Source organism: Eumetopias jubatus, unplaced genomic scaffold, assembly GCF_037043125.1.
Source record: "Eumetopias jubatus isolate StellerSeaLion01/CBP00866 unplaced genomic scaffold, mEumJub1_p1.0 scaffold_4, whole genome shotgun sequence".
In the NCBI taxonomy this organism is placed as follows: Eukaryota; Metazoa; Chordata; class Mammalia; order Carnivora; family Otariidae; genus Eumetopias; species Eumetopias jubatus.
Window position 1 is genome coordinate 107550553 of NW_028274810.1, and position 25414 is coordinate 107575966.

Sequence of the window (25414 nt, forward strand, 5' to 3'; positions counted from 1 at the left end):
TGGAACTCCCGATCCAGGGGTTCGCGTTTGAGGAGAGGCGAGGTGGCCAATTCTTCCTCCCGACCGTTCTCCTCGGGCATCCTAGTGCTGGCTGCCTGAGCCTCCTCTCCCGGGGGTGCTCCGGCTGAACGGCTCACCGCCCTCCCGGGCGTAGGCTTCGACACCCCCCACAAAGCCCGTGAACACCAGTGCCGCTGGTCGAAGAGGCACTGTCACACGGGACGACCACCGCCCGGCCCTTGCCGGGTCCTGGGGCGCAGCAACAAGAAGGCACGTTCGGGGCGGTCGGGGGGGCGTGACACCGGCTTGAAGCGGCAGAGGGACCAGTGGGACAGAAGTGGGAACCGCAGTTCAACCGCGACGCAGTCCCGACGCTGGGGAGCCGCGCTACGAACTCCCGCAGGACCGCCGGAAGTGCAGTTCGTGCAAGGCCGGAGCACGGTGTGGCCTCTCTAGGCGCGCCGGAGGTCTCGCCTCTCGGTGGCTCTGGAGCGCGCCGCAGAGCTGTCACTCAGGAAAATGGCGCAGGCGGGGAAGGCGGGCCCGACGGCCGCACTGGGGGATGTCGCACGCTAGGACTGGTGGCCCGGAATGTGGGCGGGGACTGGGGAGGCGGGGCCCCCCGGGATTGGCGGATGCGTAGTCGAGGCGGGGCGCCCCCTTTGTCTGAGTGCGTTGCGGGCGTCAGTCTCTTCGCGCGTGAGCCTGCGGCGTGGAAGGTGAGTTGGAGGTGCGTGTGGGCACTGGCCGCCGGGGACCCCCTGCCCGCACGGAAGCCGGAGCCGGGTCGTTTTCCTCACGGACAAGGCACTTCCCCGCGGGCACGCTCTGCCCCCGCCCCTGGCGCCGGTTCCCTTTTGCGGACGTGCAGTGGCGTCCTCTCCCTGCGCGGACCCCTCTCTCAGCCCCCAGCCTCCCGCCTTCCGCCACACCCCAGTCCCCTGGCTGCTCCTCGCTTCCGGGCCTCTCCCGACCCCCACCCCTCGGGCCCTGCCACGCCCCGGGCCCCCCTCCCCTTACCCGTGACACGCCCAGGCCCCCCGCGACCGGGACCCGGGGCCCTCACCCCACCGCCCCTGCCACGCCCCGGTTCCCTCCCCCCCAGGCCGCGGGACAGCCCAGACCCCCCCACACCGGTCCCCATCTCCCGGGCGCCTCCCCCGCGGACTGCGAGCCCTGGCCGGAGTTGCGGGGATGCCGCGGGGCCTCGGCCGAGAGGATCCGGCGCGACTGCGCAGGGGAGGGCGGCCAGGGACCCGCGTGTCCCGGGCTCGCTCTCGAGGGCTCCCCAGAAAACAGAGCCGGAGGCTGAGGAGCCCACCGGACCCCGCGGCGGCCGCAACGCCTCCGCGGTTCGCAGTCGGCCGTCCCCGCGTCCGAGCGGCGTCGGTGTCTCTTCGGCCAAAAGTACTTCTAATTTTACATTCTTCCTCCCTGGTTGTATTCATGCTGTCTTTTCCCTGTTACTTTGTAAGAGCCCTTTCTTAATGAATGAGACCAATCTTTCCTCACATGGCTTGCAAATATTTCCCTAGTTTCTTGTTTTTTCACATTTCAGTAGAAAATAATATGCATTTCTTAAAATGTAAACATGTGAGAGAAATATAAAAAGTGAGCGTGGTCGTCGGGAGCAGCCTGCCAGGGTGCGCAGAGGAGGCTCTGGCTGATTGGCTTTGTACCCTTTTCCGGATTTTGGGTGCGCTTCTTTCCGCTTCTAGCCTGAAAGGGAAGCTCGGGGGCAGAGGGGTGGCCGTGCTCTACTGGCCGATACTTGTAGATTTTTCACGTAAAAACTGTCTTCGTGGCCGTGCGTTCCATCGGCTTTGCACACCCGCTGTCTCCGTAGGGTGCGCCCGGAGGTGGAGTGAGGGGAGGCTGGGGCCCCAAGATCGCCCTCCCCGCATTGTTGTCACATGAAGGTTTTAATTTCCGTTCCCCGGTGGTTGGTGAGGTTGAAACTCTTCGTGTGCCTTTGTGCTGCCCCCCGTTTTTTCGCCTTTGTATTTCCTTTGTGATCTACCAGTTCATACTCTTTTCCGTATATGTTGAAAATATTCTTCACAGACTGACATTTGACTCCAGTTACGGTGTTTTGTTCTGGTTTGGGGATTTTTGAAGAGATTTCAAGTTTTTAATGGTAAAATATTTACTCCTAAGGCTTTTGAGCTTTGTTACGTTTTAAAGGGCTTTCCCCTTGCCAAGATTATTTTTAAAAATAAACCCTTGTTTTTCTCTGGTACTTGTGCAATGTTGGATCCATCTGGAATTTATTTTGGTGTGGGGTGAGGGGACTCCAGCTTCGTTTTTTTTCACGATGCTGTTTCTAACATCACCTATTGAATAATTCATCTTTCCATTGATTTGGAAAACCACCTTTGTCATGCATTAAATTCTTACATGATTTTGGGTCCATTCTGGATTTTGGCGGCTTTGATGTGCATACGGTCTTAATTTTCATGCAGCAGATCTGGAAGTCTCTGCCCCCATGTTTCTGCTTTTGGTATTTTGCTTAGAAAGGCCCTTCCCACCTGAAATAATAAAAACTTACCTATTTGCATCAAGTTCTTTTTATAAAATGTACTTTAAAATTTCAACTCTTATTCATTCATTAGACTTGTAGTATTTGATATGATCTAATTTTTTTCTGGGCCTTTTTTTTTTTCTAATCTTTTTGCTCTACTTTCTGGGAGATGTGTTGAACTTTATGTACAGGCCTAATTTTACTTTTTCTAAAGCATTTAACTGGTCCTAGCCCCATTTACTGAATCATCTTTCCTCAGCAATTTGAATTGCCTCCTCTGTTCTCCATTTGTTTATATAGACTTGGCCCTGCTCTGCCCCATTCCTGTGTCACCCCTTTTCGTCCAGGCCCACTTGGCTCTAGGCACCTTGATTTTGTGGATACAGTGAGAATTTACATGTCATTTCTAAAGTTTGTTTTAAGCTTGTTTCTTGTGTCATTTGTGAACAGCATCTTTTTCCCTGTATATTTTCTGACTAGGTGTTGCTGGTGTATAGGAAAGCTATTGGTTTGGATGCGCAGTCATTCACTATGGAAGATTGCAGGGTTGTTGGGGAGCCTGGGTGGCTCAGTCGTTAAGCGTCTGCCTTCGGCTCGGGTCATGATCCCGGGGTCCTGGGATCAAGCCCCACAGGCTCCCTGCTTGGTGAGAAGTCGGCTTCTCCCTCTCCCACTCCCCCTGCTTGTGTTCCTTCTCGCTATATCTCTGTCAAATAAATAAATAAAATCTTAAAAAAAAAAGAAAAGAAAAGATTGCAGGGTTATGCTTTGTGTTCACAAGTGTCTCGGAGGTGCCTCTTCTGAAGATGCTTCCACCATGGAGGGCAGAGTATTCCAGCAAGAAAACTGATAGGTGAGGATGGTGAGGACAGAGGGAGGAAGATCCTGGGAGCCACCCACCCCAGACCAGGGACTCGGAGTGCCTGTCCTAGCTTGTCCCTGTGGGCAAGGTCTTTGGAGGATAGGCTTGCTAGCTCTTTTACATCCAGCCCATGAGGAATTCAACCAGGGCGTTAAGTTCCTAAAACTTAGCTTACAAAACAAAATAATAATAAATGTTAAATTCTAAGCTCTTTGTGTCTCTGCAGTCCCTTCTTTAGTTCCTGTCTGTTGCTGGCTGCTCAGTCATCACGAGAGCCAAAGCCTGCTTGGCACAGAATGTCTCACTGCAGTGTGGCTTCTTTCCCGTTAAGCATCCAGTGCTGCTGAGAACATTGATCTATTCTGGTTTTGTTTGGGTTATTCCCTGAGGAGATTTCCAAAAATGAAATTCCTGCATCTGAAGAATGACTGTGGCTGATGGATGGGTGGGCACTGGTGCAGGCACCCCCAGGGCGGGTGCGGTTTGTATTTGGCCATGTGTTGGGGGTGGCATAGCCCTGCTCTGATACTCAGTGATGGTGATTCTGGCTCTGGGGTTATCTGAACAGGACTGGGCATGCCCACCTATTCTCCCTTCCTGTCGAAACTCCTGGTTTGGGTTAAGTGTCTAACTCTTGATTTTTGGCTCAGGTCATGATCTCAGGGTTGTGAGATCGAGGCTCGCATTGGGCTCTGTGCTGAGTGTGGAGCCTGCTTAAGATTTTCTCCCCCTCGGGGCGCCTGGGTGGCTGAGTTGGTTAAGCGCCTGCCTTCGGCTCAGGTCATGATCCTGGAGTCCCAGGATCGAGTCCCGCATCGGGCTCCCTGCTCAGCGGGGAGTCTGCTTCTCCCTCTGACCCTCTTCCCTTGTGCTCTCTGGCTCTCATTCTCTCTCTCTCAAATAAATAAATAAAATGTTTAAAAAAAAAAAAAGATTTTCTCCCCCTCTCTCTGCTCCTCCCTCCCCTTATTTAAAAAGCAAACAAACAAAAACAGCTCCTGTGTTTTTCTCACAGAGCAAAGGCTGGAGGTGGGCATCAGAATCATGGGGGTCAGGGTGGAGGAGAGGGTATCTTACCAAAAGCCGATTTTGGTGCCCTGGATGGCTCTTTTTACCTGCCTGACAGTTGTCAGGTTTGAGGGCCACAGTTTTAGCACATCTTTGCATGCGGTCACAGACTTGTTCAAAACTAGTTAGTACCACTTTTTGTATTTGTTTTGTTCATTTTTTTTTTTTTAATCAGAATACAGGTGTCTTAGTTCCTTTGGGCTGCTATGGTAAAATACTGTAGACTAGGTAGCCTGTAAAACAACAGACATTTCTCACAGTTCTGGAGGCTGGAAGTCTGAGATCAGGGAGGACCTTTTCGGGTTGCAGACTTCTTGCTGTGTCCTCACGTGGTAGGAGTGAGGAAGCTCTGTCAGGTCTCTTAAAAGGGTATTGATCCCATTGTGAGGACTCCAGCATCATGACCTAAGCATTTCCCAATGGCCTCACCTCCTAACACTATCCCACTGGGCATTAGGATTTCCCCATATGAATATTGGAAGGACACAACCCTTCTGACCCTAGTAACAAGCATCCTGGTATGCTTTTACTTGGTAATGTGTGAGGGTCCTTCTAGGTAGAGAGCCTTGGTTTCCGTGCTTTTCTAGGACTCCCCCCCGCCCCCCATCCCCAGGAATCTTCCCCTTTGCCCTCTCCACCCACCTCCATGCCTCACTCATACTGACAGCCTGGTTTTTTGAGTTAATCTAATTGAGCACCGCAGCATTTGACTCTGCCTCTTGCTGTCCTCTGGATGCCCGAAGAGGAGGGATGTGATCTCCGTTTTATAGGTGAGGAGAAAGCACATACACACACTTCTTGGCCCTGGGGGCATTGTTTCTGAAAAAGGATGTTATGGACATGCTCTTTGCGTTCCATCATTTCACTTACCCATTGGCTGTCTCGCACAGCTTAGATCTTTCGGGGTGCATGGCCTGTCTGGAAGGACTATGGATTGGCAGTGGCACCATCCTTGAGTCCGTCCATTCCAGGGGAGCACCCACTGTTGAATGGTATATCTGCTTCATCTGCATACTGCCAGGTTGCTTTCCGGAGAAAGAGTGTGAAGTATGGTCTCATAGCTCTTTAATTTCATTCACTTCCTCAGCAAACCTTGGGCTGCTGGCTGCTCTGCTGGGACGCGGAGGGAGAAAGAGACTGGACGACACAGAGGCCCTCAAGATTGGGGTTCAGGAAGGGCCTCAGCGAGAGGGTGAAATGGCCAAGCACCAGCCAAAGGGCAGGAGCCTCCCTAGCAGAAGGGAAGCCCAGAAAGGGTTCTGAGCAGCCTTGGAGCAGCCGTGGAGGGGCCAAGAAGGGTTTAAAGCCAAGGACAATCGTTGTTCCCACCACTGGGGGGAGGGGTAGGTGCACAACCCTGTTGCAACAGGGCCGGGTTCTGGGTGTATTTGGAGGGTGGATTAGGAGTGAAAGAGTGAGGAGGAGGGGTGGCTGGGTGGCCCAGTCTGTTGAGCATCTGACTCTTGGTTTTGATTCAGGTCATGATCTCTGCGTCATGAGATCAGGCCTTGTGTTAGGCTCCACTCTAAGTGGAGTCTGCTTGAAGATTCTTTTGCTCTGCCCTTCCCCCTGCCTGTGCACACTTGCGTGCACTCTCTCTCAAATAAATAAATCTTTTTTTTTTCTTTTTTTAGATTTTTATTTATTTATTTGACAGAGGGAGAGAGACAGTGAGAGAGGGAACACAAGCAGGGGCAGAGGCAGAGGGAGAAGCAGGCTTCCTGCGGGGCTCAATCCCAGGACCCCAGGATCATGACCTGAGCCGAAGGCAGGTGCTTAACTACTGAGCCACCCAGGCACCCCTCAAATACATAAATCTTAAAAAAAAAAAAAAAAAAACAAATTCCTCCTGGGGTCAGCCGTACCCGTCTCCAGCACCCACTGGGGAGATCCTGAATGGAGTTCCTAATCCTGGCCCAGTTGCAGTGGGGCCATAGTGCAGATGACTGCCTACTTGCACCAGGTCCCCAGGGGACCAGGGCTGGATTATCCATGAAGGTCAAATTCTCATGCAGATGAGGATTGATGGAGGCCCTGGCTGAGGGCACAATGTCCAGGAGACCTAGTGGGGACTGAGTTGCAGGAGGACAGGGTGACCAACTGTCACCACTGCCAACAGTGGACAAGGATCTGGCCACACAGAGGTCATAGAAGACCTGGACCAGGGGCGCTTTGGGGTAGGTGGGGAGGGTGGAGACCACACAGGGGAAGCAGCTGGACAATGCCACGGGGAAGATGACTGACTACGAGAGATGGCAGGTCTGTGGGCTGCTTGAGAGGGTGTGGGTGTCCGGTACACCATCAGTAGGGCAGGAGGCAGAGCAGGTGGTGGCAGTGACTTTCTCATCGTTGTTCTGGGACCTGGTGAGGCAGCCCCCCCCCCAATTCTTTCAAATCTTATTCTTACCTGTTTTCCAGCATCTATTCATATGAATGTTAAGGTAGTTTTACTCTTTTAAGACTCCTATTAGAATCCCAGTTCTAATCTAATTAGAATTAGATTTCTGTTGCATTGACACAACCACACACAGATATGGCAGGAATGGGCATTCTTGGTGAACAGAGGGATGGAGAGAGGCCAGCCTCTCTCTACCCGAGTCTACTATCATGTTCCTCAGAGGCAGCTGCAGTTAGGAGTTCCATGTGTATATTCCCAAAAGCTCTCTATGTAAACATATGCATACATCTGATGTTCTACAAAGAAAATGGGGTTGTAGTGCTTCCTGACTTCCTGGCCCCAAGCCTTCCCTTTAGGCAGTCCACGGTGAGGCATCCTGTTTGTCAAGGTGATCTTGTACCATTTTTCCTAGCGTGATCTGCCTGCTAGGTTTCTGTGTCCCTGTTGCAGACCCCCTGTGACACTCCAAAAGATGTGAGCCCCGTTCCCCCATTAGGAGAGGTCTTAATGCCCCCCCCCGTTTTTTCCAGTAATTTGAATATGACAGACACCTCAGCTTAATTTGTCTTGATATGTCTCCAGAACCTGCCCACCCCCAGGCCTCCCCATAGTGCTCAGACCAAATCCCTGGATGACTCTGGACTTAATCTACCAGAATCAACCATGTCATGCCTCCGTTGCCAATCCCTGGTGGAGCTACCACCAGGTTGATGGCCCCAGCCTCACTAGAGCACGATGGCAACCAGGGGAGACTGAGGCATCAGCAGACCCATAGGAGTTACGGTCAAGTGAAATATGAAGGGCCTGGAGTGTGGACCTCAAGCAAAACCATCCATTCTCAGCCTGTCTTCCCTGGAGATTATCTCTGGAGGCAGCCTGGCCTGGCACGCACACTGGACCTGATGACGGCTTGGCCTCTTTGTGAATACTCTGGCACCAGCCCTTGTGCGTGGACTGTGAGCCTGAGCAGATGGCTCCGAGTCCTTGTTAGCTCCCAGCTGACCATGAGGACCCCAGGGTCTGGAGAACAAAACCTTGTGGCTGGAGCCTTGGGGTACACAGGTGTCCCCAGACATCTCAAAGGGGATGTTCCTGGCCTCATGGTTAGAGTCCAGGGACCATGGTTCCTGAACTGTGGGGTAAGAGTTGCGGGGGTGGGGAGGCTGCTGGACTCCCAGAACTCAGGATCTGTGAGGGCAAGGCTGGGCCCCTCATGTGCTCCCACCTCTTCCTCAGCCCCACAGGCTCCTCTGAGTTCCATCTTCCTCAGAAACCTCAGAGGATCAGGGATGGCAGCGGCCAGGCTCCTGCCACCACCAGCAGGACCCCAGGTGAGCTGCCCCCGAGGCCTCTCCATTTCCTCATAGCCCTCCCATGCCCGGGGCTCCAGGTGGTAGCCTGAGTGTCACTGCATCTATTAGATTCTGTGGCCTCTTCCTATTACTGCCTCCCACCCCCATCAAGCTGTTCACATGTGCTTCCCCTACCCTCTAACCAAGGGCATCTCCACTCCCCCCACCCCACACTGCTCCATCTCAGATGTGGAGACTTAGTCCAACCTGCAGCAGCCCCTGTCATTCCAGGCCAAGGTGACCTTTGAGGATGTGGCCGTGCTTCTCTCCCAGGAGGAATGGGACCGCCTGGGCCCTGCTCAGCGGGGCCTCTACCGACACGTGATGATGGAGACCTATGGGAACGTGGTATCACTGGGTATGGCCCCTCAGCAGCCCTCTTCTGTGTCTATGTGCTTGGCCAGGGGTGGGGGCCCTGTGCTGGGGCTTTTGGGGTCACCTCCAGGTATTCAGCTCTAGAGGAATGTTAGTCCTGTCTGTCTCATGCCTGCAGGTCACTCAGGCGGGGTGGGGATGTTCACAGATACTGTAGTGACAAAAGGCCTTCCCTCCCGTGAGCAGGACTTCCAGGATCAAAGCCCAATGTGATCTCTCAGCTGGAGCGAGGAGAAGAGCCATGGGTCCTGGATGGGCAAGGGGCTGAGGAGTCTAGGGGCCTGGGGAGTGGCCATTCAGGTGAGTGAAAGGAGCTGGCCCTCTTTGACTTGGGGTTAATCAGTTCCGGGTGGCTGTGGGCACTGACAGGTGATAGCAGGAGAAGCTTCCACCTGGGGCCTCTTCTGGCAGAGGCTTAACTCAGTGAATTGCACTACTCTCCGAGAAGTGTTTTGTTGTCTCTTCAACTCTCTTTTCCTTTTGCAGACAACTACACACATGACCACATGACAGCTCGTATGCGACAAGACAGTTCACCCTGTCCGTGGGGTAGGTGTATGTCTCATCTTTTTAATCCATACAATCCCTGCAGGTGTTAATGCTCATGATTCACCAGATTGTAAAGAAATTTCCTGGGGTGCTCTGATGCAGAAAATGTTCTTGTTACACAACACATACAATCTCTACAAAACTGTTGGGAGGGGTTTTCTAAATTAAAAATTTGTTTCAGCGGAATTGTTTTTCTCCCTTTGTCTTGTCACATGTAAAACATTCTTCCCTAGTCTGTCCTTGAAACAACTGAAGCCATGATTCTGAAAGTGAGGGCTCTGCTTAGGCCATCTCCTGCACCACGCAGGCACAGGATGGCCTGGCGCTGGCACTGACAGCAACTTGAGTCTGTCTGTGAACATGAAAGTTTGATCATGCGTTGATTTGATGCCATGGATGATTGAGTGAGTAACCTCCTGTACAGTTAGTTTTTAACTTATTAAGTCATCTTGCTCATCTTGTTACTTTGGCATCAGGGAAGAAACTACCTATTCAGGAAACTTCAAACAGTAGAAATGATATTTTTCAGTGCAAATGGGTAATTATTTCTTTGGCTTTGATTTACTAGCTTTATTCTATGACAATGAGGCTTTATAAGTCAAAAAACAAACTATTTCCCAGTTTAAAAAAAATAAGATGTATAAAATAATTTAATATGTTATATATTATATAATATATAATTATTAATAATTATATAATTGATTATACAATATTATATATATTATATATAATATATAATATTAATATATTATAAATAATATAATTTAAAATATACATCTTTTAAAAATAAGATGTATAAAAATTCTACTAAATAGATGAAAGTAAACCCAAATTTTTTATTATTTTTTAACTTTTTTTAGATTTTATTTATTTATTCATAAGAGAGAGAGAGAGAGAGAGAGGCAGAGGGAGAAGCAGGCTCCCCGCGGAGCAGGGAGCCCGATGCGGGACCCGACCCCAGGACCCTGGGTCATGACCTGAGCCGAAGGCAGACGCTTAACCATCTGAGCCACCCGGGCGCCCTAAACCCAGATTTTTTTAATGAAGAACCTATCAGTGTTACCATTTTTGAAATAGTATACACTTAATAATTGTTCTGAAGAGAAAAAAATAAACAAATATCCAATAGGAAAAATGGGCACAAAACTTGAACAAGTTCTGACGGAGGAGGAAAACCAAAGGACCAATAAATGTGAGAACATGCTTGGCCTCATTATTCATCAGTAAAATGGAAATCAAAACCATAATGATTTACCATGTTAACACCTTCAGAATGAAGGAAACAATGGAAGGATCTGGCTATCAAGAGTGAACGAGGATGTAAATATGCACACTCACCTTAGAAACCAGTTTGGCATTATCTAACGAAGTTGAAAATACAGGTCCCTATGTCAAATGTTCCACTCTTTTGTATATAGTAAGGGTGTTTGTTTGTAAGCACCAAGAAACATACACAAGAATCTTAGTAGAAGCATGCTTCATGGGGCGCCTGGGTGGCTCAGATGGTTAAGCGTCTGCCTTCAGCTCAGGTCATGATCCCGGGGTCCTGGGGTCGGGTCCCGCATCGGGCTCCCTGCTCCGCGGGGAGCCTGCTTCTCCCTCTGCCTCTCTCTCTCTTTCTTATGAATAAATAAATAAAATCTTTAAAAAAAAAAAAAAAGCATGCTTCATGATAGAAAAAATTGGGAATGACCCAATGTCCATCAGCAGTAGAATAGACAGAATAAACTGGTGTTTTAATAGGAAAGAACGTGTTGTAGTGAAAATGGTTTAATAACTGCTAAGGAACGATATGATGAATCAGAAACACAGTGTTGAGAGAGGAAAGCAAATTGAAGAAGACCAGGTACCATGAAATTATAAAAATGTTGGAAATATGCCTAATTAAGTTATTGGTTAAAGATACAAATTTCTGAGATAAAACTATTGAAAAAACAACGTAAAAACGACAAGATACATGAAAACACAGCTCTCAAGGTGTTGGGCATCATTCTCTCAGTGGAAATCAATCAGTGAAGGAAATTAATCCCCGAGAGACAGGAAACAAAGGGGTGATCTCTACAGTTGCCCCAGCTCACAGCTTGAAGATTACAGTGCAGGGAGGGGAACTCTGGCAGAGCACAGTGGTCTCCCAGACTTGAGGACACATAGCCAGGAGTCCAGAGACACCAGGGAGGCTAGAAGTCCCACAGAAGAGTCCATTTGACAAAGAGAACTCTGGAGATCTGCAGGGAGAGCCCTTGAGTATTAGCACTTGCAAGGAAACAGTCAAATGCCAGGAAAGAGCCCCCTCTTTAGAAGGAGTGGAGCTACAGTAGCCAGGATTTAAGATGGTCTTCATAATAGAATGAATGTTTGTGCCCCTCTCCCATTTATCTGAGGAAGCCCTAAACCCCAATGTGAATGTATTGGTGATGGAGCCTTTATGGAAGTAATTAAGGTTAAGTGAGGTAATAAGAGTAGGGCCTTGATTTGCTAGGATTAGTGTCTTTTTTTTTTTTTAAAGATTTTATTTATTCGACAGAGAAAGTGAGAGAGGGAACGCAAGCGGGGGGATTGGGGGAGGGAGAAGCAGGCTTCCCGCTGAGCAGGGAGCCTGATGTGGGGCTGGATCCCCGGACCTTGGGATCATGACCTGAGCCGAAGGCAGACACTTAACGACTGAGCCACTCAGGCACCCCAGATTAGTGTCTTTTTAAGAAGAGGAAGAGAGAGGCGCCTGGGTGGCTCAGTTGGTTAAGCGACTGCCTTTGGCTCAGGTCATGATCCTGGAGTCCCGGGATCGAGTCCCACATCGGGCTCCCTGCTCAGCGAGGAGCCTGCTTCTCCCTCTACCCCTCCCCCCTCTCATGTACTCTCTCTCTCTCTCATTCTTGTTCTCTCAAATAAATAAATAAATAAATCTTAAAAAAAAAAAAAGAAGAAGAGAGACCAGAGCTCTCTTTCTTGGCACACACAACCTCCCAGACCACTGCCCCATGATGTACGTGCCCTACTGCATAATCCCCAGGATTGTGAATATGGGTTTTACTCTTATGATTATGTTATGTTAAGCTTTTGCTTTTAAGGGATGGAGAACCCTCTAAATATGGGTCTGGAGGTCAGAGACAGAAGTCAGAATGGGAAGGATTTGATGCACCATTGCTGCCTTGAAGGGGATGGGGCCACATGGCAAGGAATGCAGGTAGCAATTAGGAGCTGAGAGTGGCAAGGAAACAGGCACCTTAGTCCCATAGCTACAAGGGGCTAAATTTTGACAACAGTAAGAAAGAGCTTTGAAGTACATTAATTGCCTGATCCTCCACACAAGAATTCAGACTAACACGTTATTTCAGCCTTGTGATAGATTGAGGAGAGAACTCACTTGTGCCATATAGCTACAGAACTATGGGCTAGTAAATACAGTGTCCAGTGCTCACAGAGGCCGGGAATGCTGTCTGCTCCCAACAGCAAGAGTGGGAAACCTGTAACTCACAGGATCATCAATTAGAGAGCTAACTAGGGGGGGAAAAGAGCCCTAACCACTACTCTGGTCTGATCTGACAAAGTTGAAAGGCAAGAACCATACATGCTACTTCAAAGTAACTTAACCAAGAATACTTAAGCTGTAGAATATTTCTTCTTTTTTTTTTTAAGATTTATTTATTTTTGAGAGAGAGAAAGAGCAGGGGGAGGAACAGGGAGAGAGAAACTAAAGCAGACTCTGCACTGAGCTAGGAGCCTAACACAGATCTCAGTCTCACAACCCTGAGATCACAGCCTGAGCTAAAACCAAGTCGGACATTTAACCAGCAGTGCCACCCAGGCACCCCAAGCTCAAGAATATTTCTAAAATAAAAAATACCCAGCATCAAACAAGGTAAAATTCATAACATCTGACATCAAATAAAAAGTTACCAGACATCCAAAGAAGTAAGAAAATACAACCATAATTAAAAGAAAAAACAGTCCTGGGCGCCTGGGTGGCTCAGATGGTTAAGCGTCTGCCTTCGGCTCAGGTCATGATCCCAGGGTCCTGGGATCGAGTCCCGCATCGGGCTCCCTGCTCCGTGGGAGCCTGCTTCTCCCTCTGCTTCTCTCTCTCTCTCTCTCTCCCCCCCTCTATCTCTCTCATGAATGAATAAATAAAATCTTAAAAAGAAAAAAAGAAAAAAGAAAAAAAAAAAAAAGAAAAGAAAAAACAGTCCTGTTAAACTGACCAGAAATGACATCAGTGATAGAATTGGGAGACAAGGATATTAAAATAAATTTATTCCGTATGTTCAAGGACTAGAGGGAATACTGAGCATATTAAGTAGAAGCATGGAAGATATGTGAAAGACCCAGATCTGATTTTTTTTTCTCTATTGATAGATACACAGTGAGAGAAGGAACACAAGCAGGGGGAGTGGGAGAGGGAGAAGCAGGCTTCCCGTGGAGCAAGGAGCCCAATGCGGGGCTCGATCCCAGGACCCTGAGATGACCTGAGCCGAAGGTAGACGCCTAAGGACTGAGCCACCTAGGCGCCCCCCCGGTTCTGATTTCTAGAGATGAAAACAACAATGTCTGAGGTGAAGAGTTCAGTGCGTAAAATTAGTGGCAGAGTAGATATTGCATAAGAAAAGATTAGTGAAAACAGATTCATTTTGAAACTACTGAAAAGGAAGCAGAAGGAAAAAAAAGACTACAGGAAATCAGGGAACTGTGGGACAATCTGAAATAGCCTAATACATGTAGCTGAAGCCAACAAAGGAGGGATGGGAGGGTCAGAAAAAATATTCTAAGAAATGATGGTTGAAAATTTTCCAAATTTGTTGAAAAGTATAAAAACTTCACAGATCTAAGAAACTCAAGGAACCCTCTACCTAATAAATGAATAAAATTACACTAAACTACATCATAATCAAAAGAAGTGTTATAACTAAGAAGCCAACAAAGGAGATAAAAGAGAATCATGAAAAGTAACTTGATTTTTTTTTTAAAGGAGAAAGAGAAGAGGAAACAAACCACGGATGTTTAGTGACTGCTCTAGGGTTTACAATACACATCTCTCACCATCGTTTACCTTCCAAAAACGTCAACACCATTTCATAGGTAGCATAAGACTTAGAACAGTAGGCTTCTGTATTAGTCCGCTCAGGCTGCCATAACAAAAGGCCATTGATGGAGTGACTTAAACATCAAAAATTTTGTTCTCACAGTTCTGGAGGCTAGAAGTCCAAGACAAAAGTGCAGTGGAGTTTGTGGTGAGGGCTTTCTTCCTTGCTTGCAGACAGCCACGTTCTGGTGCTCACATGGCCTCTTTGTGAGCCTGTGAGTGTGGGGTGGGGGGAGGTGGGAAGCGAGTAAGCTCGCTGGTGTCTCTTCTTACCGGGCACTAATCCCATCGTGGCAGCCTTACCCTAGTGACCTTGTCTAACCCCAATCACCTCCCAAAGGCCCCACCACCAAATATTACATGAGGGGTTAGGGCTTCAACGTGTACATTTGGGGGAGGGGGAACGCAAAGACACAACAAACATTTTTACAGCCCTGTTCCTCTGTCCCAGATTCTGTGATCATGTCGTCATAAGTTCTCCTGCATATGTTAGAAACCCACAGTGCATAACTATTTTTTTAAGTTTATTTATTTAAGTGATCTCTACACACAACATGGGGCTTGAACTCACCACCCCAAGATCAAGAGTTGTTCCCCAGCACATAACTATTTTTGCTTTGGACAGTTCTCTTTTAGAGTGATTTAGAAAACCTTTTTTACATAGTCTTGTATATTTACTTTCATTTTAACCATTTCCAAAAGCCTTTATTTCCTTGTGTAAATCCGACTTTCTGTCAGGTATATTTCTGCAGCCTGAAGAATTCCCTTTAACATTAGTTTGGATTTGATTGTTGGGTGTTTTCTCCAGTGGTGTTTGTAAATTGACAAGTTTTTTCTTTTCTGCACTTTAAGGATGTCAGTCCATTGTCTTTGGCTTGTTTCTGATGATGAGTCCACTATAACTCTTTACATTCGTTCCTCTGTGTCCTGTGTGTTTTTCTTCAAACTGCCTCTAAGATTTTCTCTTTGGTTTTTAGCAGTTTGAATATGATGTATCTGAGTGGTATTTTAAAATAACATGTTTGTGATTCTGATATCTTGGATCTTTTGATGTCTTCCATTATTTTTAGAAAAATCTCAGCCATTATCTTTTCAGATATTTTTGCTTCCTGTTCTCTTTCTCTTCTGCAATTCCAACTACTTGCAGGTTAGGCCATTTGATATTGACCCATACTGGTTTTATTTTTTGTTTCATACATTTCTGTCTCTCTTTCTTTCTTTCTTTTCTTTTTTTCTTTTTTAAAGATTTACTTATTTATTTGAGAGAGAGCAAGCACAAGCCGGGGGAGCAGCAGGCAGAGGGAGAAGCAGACTCCCCACTGAGCAGGGAGCCCAACATGGGGCTTGATCCCAGGACCCTGGGATCATGACCTGAGCCAAAGGCAGATGCTTAACCATCTGAGCCACCCTGTCGTTGTGGGTTTTTTTGGGTAATTTCTGTTGACCTGTTTTTAAGCTCACTGGTCTTAGCTGGGTTGGGTCCACTGATGAGCACATTAGAGGCATTCTTGTGTTGCTGTGTTTTTTACATCTAGCATTTCCATTTGGACTCTTACAGTATCTCTCTGCTTAAATTCCCCATCTGATCATTCACATTGTTCCAACATATGGGTCATCTCTAATTCTAGTTCTGTTGATCACTTAGGCTCTTGACTATATGTGTGTGTACATGTACACACACACACGCAGTCTTCTTTCTCTTGGGTGTCTCATAATTTTTTATTGAATGTCAGCTATCATTAATTGGGACAGTAGAGATAGAGGTAGATAGTATATCTGTCTGGAAATGTAACCTGTCCTAATAGGCTGATAGTATGAAAGCCTGAGTCAATCTAGTCAGGAGATGGGCTGGGCTCTGTTGTTCCCAGAATTGCCTTCAGTGCACCACTAGGTCCACATTCCTGTGGCACTTCCTTGTGCGTAGGGTGAGGACTTTCAGTCTTCCAGGTGTGCCTACAGGAGAGGGTTTTCTTCTATACTCTTGACCCCACCCAAGCAGTAGTAGGCAGTTGCTGGTTACTCAGGGCTTGCTGGCCTTTGGGGCAGGGGCAGGGAGAAATGAGAGAATGTTCCACTGTCCTCGTCCATCCTCAGTTTTAGGCAGGTTTGTATTCCTGGGTCAAAGCCCTTCCCCTGGGTGAAGCAGACTTCTCACTGCTGGGCTTATGATCATTTCCTGCCTCTCCCTCAGGAGTAGAAGATAGTTTTCTTTTCCCTTCCCAGCCATTGGAATTTTTATCTGTGCCTTAGAATGAGAAGTTTGCTTTCCCTTGCACAGTGACTTGCAGCTTTTGTTCTGTAGAGAAGGGTTCATGTGGGTGCTTTTGTTCTCCTCTTGTAGGCCCAAGCCACCAAAAGAGGCTTCTTCTGGACCTGCTCCCAGGGGGACATGAGCCCCTGTGTCTGGACCTCCCGGGGTTCTTTGGAAATTCATTAATGTTTTAGCCAGGTGCTTCTTCCTTGCTTGGGTGGTAGCCTGTCTTCCATCTTCCTCTTATCTCCCTCCCTTCCATCATCAGTGCGGTTGTCTCCCCAGGACACACCTGTTTCTCCTTAGGGTTCAGGTCGTTTGGTTGCCACCATGACCTTGGCTCTATGATAGATTCAAGAAAGTTACAATTTTATAAATAATTTTTTTATTTATTTGACAGAGACACAGCGAGAGAGGGAACACAAGCAGGGGGAGTGGGAGAGGGAGAAGCAGGCTTCCCGTGGAGCAGGGAGCCTGATGCGGGGCTCGATCCCAGGACCCCGGGACCATGACCTGAGCCAAAGGCAGACGCTTAATGACTGAGCCACCCAGGTGCCCCGAAAGTTACAATTTTATAGATTACCTGACTTTTTCTCGCTGTTAGGGTGGAAGTGATATTCTTTCCAGCTTTCTCCCTCCTGGGGGAATTCAGTTAATACATAATTAATAATAAGTAGTATAATAATATAGATTGTTTTACATAATGTATAATAATGGTGATATTAACAGTAAAAGGGACATGGAATGGGTCAGTGTATTCCCCCCGACTTTGTATGTCAGACTGGGGTTTATGTGCTTCTGTTGGTCATAGTGAGGAGCTCTCCAGTGCCATGATGAGCAGGCAGTGCTGGGGCAGAGGGTTACGGGACAGTACGCTGTCCCAGGGCACCTGGGTGGCGCAGTCGGTTAAGCATCTGACTCTTGGTTTCAGCTCAGGTCACAATCTCATGAGTCTTGGGATCGAGCCCCACATCAGGCTCTACACTCAGCACGGGGTCTGCTTATGACTCTCTGCCCCTCGGCCTCTCTCTCTCTCCCTCTTTCTCTCAAAAATAAATAAATCTTTAAAAAAATTTTTTTAAAACGGTAAGCTGTCACATGGTAGTCTGATAGGAACAAGGGCTTGGACACTGGTGGGGAAAGAGGACAATAAGGGATCAAAAAAGAGACGTGGATCCTGAAGGCCCACCAGCCACAAGAGGTAGGGGCTTATTCTAGGAGGAAGGAAGAGCCAAGTTCTCTTTCGGACTCTTGACGTGGATGTGCTGGTGGGCCATCTAGATGGCAAGGTCTGGCAGCAAGCAGAGCACCCACCTGAGCCTGGAGAGCACTGGGAGATGGAGGAGTCAGAGTGTCTGTGTCTGGAGGTGCAGCTGAATCTCAGGGTGGGTGTGAAGAGCCAGTTCAAGCCTGGAGCAGGACTCCCCCTCTACAAGGAGGCCCCTCACTCAGGGGAGTCTCCCACTTCCCACTCCTGCCGCTTCTCGGATGATCAGCTGTTGAGGGTTTCCTTCCATCTGGCTGCCACCAACTTCTGCAAGAAGTATGAGCATTTGGTATGTCTTTGCCCCTCCAAGGTACCTAGCTGTCAAAAGGCAACACAGATCAAAACAAGCATATTTTATTTATTGACCACCTTGGCCCAAATCTTTCTCCGAACGCCAGTCAGAAGTCCCATCTTAGAAGGTCCCTTGGCTTTGTGGAGGGACTACTTGGCTTTTTTTTTTTTTTTTAAGATTTTATTTATTTGACAGAGACACAGTGAGAGAGGGAACACAAGCAGGGAGAGTGGGAGAGGGAGAAGCAGGCTCCTGCCGAGCAGGGAGCCTGATATGTGGCTCGATCCCAGGACCCTGGGATCATGACCTGAGCTGAAGGCAGACGCTTAACGACTGAGCCACCCAGGGCCCCGGGACTACTTGGCTTCTGAATCTTATTTTTCAAGGGTCCATGTTGGGGGTTCCAGGTGGCCCATTATATCGCATCTGTCTCCCCAGACCAAGTTAGGAACTAATTAAAGAGTGAAGCTTATCCCTCAATAATGCTGTTACCAGCAAGGTGTGGGGGATTTGACAGTATCCTTATTCTAGATAGAACACAGTTGGAAAATGACTGGGTGCTATTCAGCATGCTTTCTAATAACCGCAGAATGAGACCTACTTGCCACCTGATTGAGGCAGTGAAGGACCACCACAGGTGGACTGCCTCTGAACGTGAAGGAGTAGAGCAGAATATGGTTCCCTGAGCTGAGAATGCCCAATTCTTACGCACATGAACCAATGAAATAAGTTACTCCACCTACCCTGGAGAGAAGGGGGAGCAAAGAAGCAGTCAACACATATGCGCACATGCACATTTGGATGCCATCCTAGCTCCTGATCTCAATATTGCTGGATCAGCATTTGTAAATTTCCCCTTGGGCTGCTGACCCCTCACTACCTGTCATAGACCTTGAGTGTGTCTGTGAGAATTCTCTCAGATCTTCCTCTGCCTAGAAGGCTTTGAATTCTGGAATATCAAAGTGCAACAGTTTTTAATGCTGTTCCTGGCAGAGGTCTTTGGGAAGCTGGGGGTGGCAGCAAGGTGTTTGGAGTTGGCCTCCTAAGCTGCAGCGCTGAGATTGGGCACTTGAGAGTTCACGAGGAGGCCTGGCTGCTGTCATGCAGTCATCCTCTTGCTTCTGGCCCTGATATGGCATCCGCTCCACCTGTTGGGTGACAGTGATAAAGATCACTCCATGAGAATAGCCCGTCCTCTCACAACGTCCCTGATGAAGCCCCTCGAGAAGTCTTGGTCTTCTGACCGGCATCTTGTCATCTCAATGTCTTGAACTCCTAAACACTTGTTCTTTGGAGAGCCTGAATGGCTCAGATGGTAGAGCATGCAGCTTTTGATCTCAGGGTCATGAGTTCAAGTCCCACATTGGCCGTAGAGCTCTCCAAAAAAAAAGTAATCAACACACCCCGTCCTCCCGCACTCACAGCCCAGAGAGTCCCCAACCTGATACTAAAAACATCTACCCCAGCCTTCTCTGCAATACTTCCTGCTGCCCTGCAGGCCACATTCCAGCCTAGATGTGGCAAGACTCCCTTTGTGTCTCTCCTCTTCCCAGTGCATTCTCCACAAAGAGGAGGTCACACTCCCCCACATACAAGTCTTCTCTTCCTGTGTCTGTTGGATATGCACACAAGAGCTCACACTTCTACCAGCTCCACACTAGGTGTTGCTGTCAGCCCAACAAGGCTCTCTGCAGCCCTGGGTGGGTTTAGGGTTAGATGATGGCCTCTGGAAGCCCTGTACATAAAGATTCCAGGGAGGAGCGCCTGGGTGACTCAGTCAGTGAAGCATCTGCCCTCAGGTCAGGTCATGATCTCAGGGTCCTGGGATCGAGCCCCACATTGGGCTCCCTGCTCAGTGGGGAGTCTGCCTCTCCCTCTCCCCGCTTGTTCTCTCAAATAAATAAAATTTTAAAAAACAAAGACTCCAGGGAGAGTGGGACTTGGGCAGTAATGGGCTGCCACCAGCTGCTGTGTGCCTTATGTCCGTTGACACCTGCCTCTCAAACTGCCCTGTCCGCCTGGGCACGTTTCTAGTTACTGGACACAGATGTGAGTTTTCTGCTCCTCTGCAGCTCACACAACCAGGTGCATTCAGGGACCACAGCCCTGCTGGCCACCTCTGGTTACACTTGCTTTGCTGTTTTGAGTGGGTTAGCAGTTAACATTTTTACTTTGGATTTGTTGTTTCAGAATATGAAAACAAGGGAGAGAACCAAAATAGGGATTTGAGTCTGAAGCCATTTATTTCAGAGGAAGTATCAGTGATTCTGGGGGAAACATCCACAGGATGGATTGATCAAAGACGTTATGAACGTGATCAGAGCTTCTGTGTGAGTCCAAGTCCCGTCGGCGGGCCTGAAGCCCAGGTCTTGAGCCAGAGTGTGCCTCTCCCTCAGCATCAGGCTGTTCCCAGTGGTGAGAGACCCTACAGGTGCACCGAGTGTGGGAAATGCTTTGGCCGGAGCTCCCATTTGCTGCAGCATCAGAGAACCCACACCGGAGAGAAGCCCTACGTGTGCGGCGTTTGTGGGAAGGCCTTCAGCCAGAGCTCCGTCCTCAGCAAACACAGGAGAATCCACACGGGCGAGAAGCCCTACGAGTGTAACGAATGCGGAAAGGCCTTTCGGGTGAGCTCGGATCTCGCTCAGCATCATAAGATCCACACGGGGGAGAAGCCCCACGAGTGTCTGGAGTGCCGGAAGGCGTTCACGCAGCTCTCGCACCTCATCCAGCACCAACGGATCCACACCGGCGAGCGGCCGTACGTGTGCCCGCTGTGCGGGAAGGCCTTCAACCACAGCACGGTTCTGCGCAGCCACCAGCGCGTGCACACCGGGGAGAAGCCGCACGAGTGCACGCAGTGCGGCCGCGCCTTCAGCGTCAAGAGGACGCTCCTGCAGCACCAGCGCGTGCACACGGGAGAGAAGCCCTACACGTGCAGCGAGTGCGGCCGCGCCTTCAGCGACCGCTCGGTGCTCATCCAGCACCACAACGTGCACACCGGCGAGAAGCCGTACGAGTGCGGCGAGTGCGGCAAGGCCTTCAGCCACCGCTCGACGCTCATGAACCACGAGCGCATCCACACGGAGGAGAAGCCGTATGGCTGCTACGCGTGCGGAAAGGCCTTCGTGCAGCACTCGCACCTGACGCAGCACCAGCGCGTGCACACCGGGGAGAAGCCCTACGTGTGCGGCGAGTGCGGGCACGCCTTCAGCGCCCGCCGGTCCCTGGTGCAGCACGAGAGGATCCACACCGGCGAGAGGCCGTTCCGCTGTGCGCAGTGTGGCAAGGCCTTCAGCCTGAAGGCGACCCTGATCGTGCACCTGCGGACCCACACCGGCGAGCGGCCCTACGAGTGCAGCCGCTGCGGCAAGGCCTTCAGCCAGTACTCGGTGCTCATCCAGCACCAGAGGATCCACACGGGCGAGCGGCCCTACGAGTGTGGCGAGTGCGGCCGCGCCTTCAATCAGCACGGGCACCTGATCCAGCACCAGAAGGTGCACAGGAAGCTGTGACCCCTGCTGGCCCCCGGGAGCCCCCACCCAGGAGAAGCTTCTGGCAACTCTGCCAGGTGCCGTTCTCTGGCAATTCAGTGTCCCAAGCACATGTTCCTGTGGAAAAACCAGAGGATGCCTGTTTTGTTTACCCCCACATCCTGAAGTTCTGTTGCACAGTAATCACACAATTGTAGTGAATTTTGGTAAAGACAGCCATCATTCATTCCTTAACGTGAGACCATCTATTTGAAGTAAGAAACTGAAGGAAGTTAAGACTTAAGGATTTCTTACATTCTAAATAAAGTTTTTTCTTAGAACATGACATGCCTTTCCTAAAAACAGTTATGCTAATTATTGCACATAAATTTGAATTGGATTATTTGCAGTATTCTGTTAGACCACTAAAGTGTTGTGTGGATAAAATGATATAAAAAAAGATTGTCATCAAGTAATATGGCTAGAAATCCTAAGTGTGTGGAGCCACTTGTTTTGTGTGAACAAAGGAAAAGTCTAAGGATTAATTAGTGAGAAATGATGTAAACTTAGAAAACACTTCATCTGGTGTTTGAACTTCATTCAGGATCAGAAGGGATGTCCTAACTCTTTCAGTGAAAATTCGACTCAAAAATGGGTCTTTGCCTCAAAACCCACCCTTATGACTTAGAGACCTTGTGCCCCAGAAATCATGGGATGCCTTGGGCCTCCAGACCCCATGTGGGTTGGAGGGGCGCTCTGCATGCAGAGCCCAGACCTCATAGCTGCTGTATTACTCAAAAGACAGTTCTTTGGTACATAGTCTTAAAACCTAAAATTCTCAAATTCAAATAGCTTTTTTATTATTTAAAATTCCCATTTCTGTTTGAGGTTTTTATTTTTTACTCCTGATTGCAAGAGTGTCTAGTATCCCTTTTCATGTACTGTAATGAATCTGGTTTATTCATAATTTTTAAGAGGTTTTTTCCTCTCAAAAACATCAGCTTCTTGGGAGAAATGAAGGACTGTAGTGTTGACCTGTAAGTCCACAGCAATACACTGATGCAGATAAAAGCTTGTTTTCCCCTCTCTGTGATACAGGTGAGCGGAGCCAGCATCACAGGTGAAACTCTGGAAGCTGAGGTAGCAGGTGTACTGCACAGAGGAGATGGGCTCCTGAAAGGAACTGACATCACTGATGTGTACTGCAGAGCAGCTGGGACAACAGGAGCTAAGGCAATTGAAGGAAAAACAGGACTTGGGATCACTAAGGTAGATGCTAGAGAGGAGGTGAACTCGCTGAGGTATTACTTCAGAGATGGCTGAAACCTCTGAGGAGATGCTGTAGAAGCCAAGCTCATGGTGCGATTCAGAGGAGCTGAAATCCCTCCGGTGTTACTGCAGACAGTAGCTGAAATCACTAGAGCCAAACTGCAGATCAATAGAAGTGTTACTGCAGAGAGCAGCTGGCACCGGCGAGGTGCTAGCTCGAAAATCCCCACAGAGGGAAGCCAACAGCCCTTGCTGGCTGAGTCTATAGCTGGCGTCTGACTCAGTGACTGCCCTTCAGAGCTCACCACTGTTGAGGGCACAATTCCTAATCCTGTGAAAGAGCTAGAATAAGAAATAGTCACGTTCCAGTTGAGACGAGAATAAGAGTTCAGTTAAATACAATATACAGAAATACTTGTTTGGAAAGACACTATATCACAGGACAATGTAAGTGATACAGTACAAGTCATTCTGGATTGATAAATCCACCAAATCTAGGGTTTTTGGGGAAATCTGCAAAATGTATAGTTCACTTTTCAACCTTCTTAAATGAAGTGTACTTAATATCATTCTGCCTTTTCTTCCTATCAGCTGCCATTGACCCATTGGTGTGTGTACAGGCTCAGGTATCCATGGAGCTGAAAGGTGAGCTTCAGTGCCCTTCTCCCTGGGGAGGCTCCCTGGGCCATGCATTTTTGTCACCTACCTCTCCAGAGACCAGGAGGTAGCACAGAACCTGCTGGAACATATGGGCAGTCTATGTTTTTGGGAAGTGGCATCAGGCACCAAAATGACCTTTGGGGTCCCTTCACCCTGTTAATAGCCTTCTCAGCCATTAACTGTCCATCTCTGACTGATCAGCAACATATACCACACTTATTTTGGATTTTTTAATTTTTATTTAGACGTTTTTACATTTTATGCATTTAAATCTTTATCCTATTTTTCCTTACTGCTACCAAGAATTTGACACTTAGTTCTCAAATTTTCTATAATTTAGAAAACATCCAGAATTTTATTTCTGTGTACTATGTATAATCTGACATTTCCCAATAAAAAAAGGAATGACTGGAACACCTTTTTGTGGGTGAAGGGAGATGAATGATTTTGCTATAAGGACCTACAACAAATCAGCGACCAGAGGACATGAGCTGACAGTTCCCAATAAAGGGAAGTACAATGAGGAGAGCCTGGAAAAGGCTAAATGTGCCAGTTTCAAATAAAAACATACCACCTCCTGATCAATTAGTAAAGGGTATCCTGTAACACACAGAGCTCTGAAGGTGTAGGGGCATGGGTGCTTTCATGCCTTGCTGGTGGTATCAGTACAATCCACCTGTGTCAAGTATAGGGCATGTCAGGACCCGTCACTTCTCTGGCGAAAGATACCTGCACAGCAGGACCCAGCTTGGCAGGTGCCATGCAGTCCAGAGATGGCCCTGAGGGAGACAGGAGCACTCCTAGGGGACAGGCTGGGGAAGCTCTGGCCACCAAAAGCCACTCTGTGCAGAGGGTTTGGTGGTGAAGGCCCAGGAGGATCTTTCGTGGGAGACGGGCTTGCTCCAGGGCTGAGGAAAATCCCGGGTTGGGGGTGGGACAGCACTATTCTGCCCCATCTGGGTGTTTGAAGAATAAAAGTTCCTGAGCTGAGAAATGCAGGTCAAGTATAAGGGTTCCCAAGACTGCCCTCCCCTCTGACACCAGTCACAAATTTGGGAACTCCCAAGATCACCCTTAAGTTCAGTAATTTGCTACAAGGACTCAGAACTCGCCTTGAAACCTGATACATGGTTACAGTATATTACAGGGAACAGACAGATAAAATCAGACAAGGGATTGCTTTGGGGGCAGAATCCAGAAAAGTACCAAATGCGGGGTCTCTGTAAAGTCATGGACATTACTTCCCTGGCTCTGATGTGTGACAGTGTGATTGGAGTATTGCCCACAAGGGAAGCTCGCCCAAGCTTCAGTATCCAGAATTTTTTGAGGCTTGATGACACTGATACAGATGGCCACCTGCATGACACCTGAGTCTGCAGCCTCTCCAGAGGTTGAGTAGGTGTCACATGGCCAAAGCCCCTCCCGTACACCACACTGTTCCTGTAGAGTCCCTGGCTCTGGCTCTGAGTAAACAAAGACTCTCAGGCAGGACACTCCAGCCACCCAGAAGTAGGACAAAGGCCATCCCTCCCCTGGGGTCAGGTTAATCCTTTCTGCACAAGTGGTTAAAAGTGGGTCAGATCCCAGGCCCACCTCCAACTGCTCCGTGACCTCAGTCCAATCACCTCCCTTAGCCTCAGCTTCTGATCTGTAGATGAAAATATCACCATTCACATCACAGGGCTGCCATGAAAATGAAATGAAATCTACAAGAAGACCAGCCCAGCGCTCAGTTCTGTGTAGTCTGTGTGTTGGGAGTTAGTACAACAGAACAGGTGCAGCTATCATGGGAGGCCGGGGGCCAGGCAGAGCAACAGGCCAGGGGAGCTGCTCACCTGCCGCAAGAAGACAGAAATGCTCCCCACCCCCAAGGGATCTTGGAGAAGTTCAGCCCACAGTCACATAACCCATGCAGGAAGCAGGCTGGGCAGGGCAGGGTACAGCTGGTGCTGAGCAAGGACTCACTCCCTCCTCAGCATGAAAGGCCACACAGCCCCTCC

General features: G+C 48.7%; 1 protein-coding gene across 5 annotated transcripts; it reads left to right on the plus strand.

The window, feature by feature from the left end:
* Positions 1–652: 652 nt before the first annotated feature.
* On the plus strand, positions 653–23985 carry ZNF250 (zinc finger protein 250). 5 transcript variants are annotated; one of them, XR_003607581.2, is made up of 7 exons: positions 1174–5221; positions 8086–8180; positions 8418–8559; positions 8763–8876; positions 9063–9125; positions 20203–21760; positions 22584–23985. XR_003607581.2 is itself a non-coding variant. In XM_028093605.1 (6 exons), exons 2-6 carry the CDS (start codon positions 8139–8141, stop codon positions 21525–21527), a joined length of 1686 nt encoding a protein of 561 aa, XP_027949406.1. In that variant the 5' UTR covers positions 653–719; positions 8086–8138; the 3' UTR covers positions 21528–21831. The 5 variants fall into 5 exon arrangements, 4 of the variants coding, with proteins under 4 accessions (XP_027949406.1, XP_027949408.1, XP_027949404.1 ...); XM_028093605.1 differs by lacking the exons at positions 1174–5221; positions 22584–23985 and adding an exon at positions 653–719 and having other exon boundaries at positions 20203–21831; XM_028093607.1 differs by lacking the exons at positions 1174–5221; positions 22584–23985 and adding an exon at positions 655–730 and having other exon boundaries at positions 20203–21831.
* The last annotated feature ends 1429 nt before the right edge of the window (positions 23986–25414 follow it).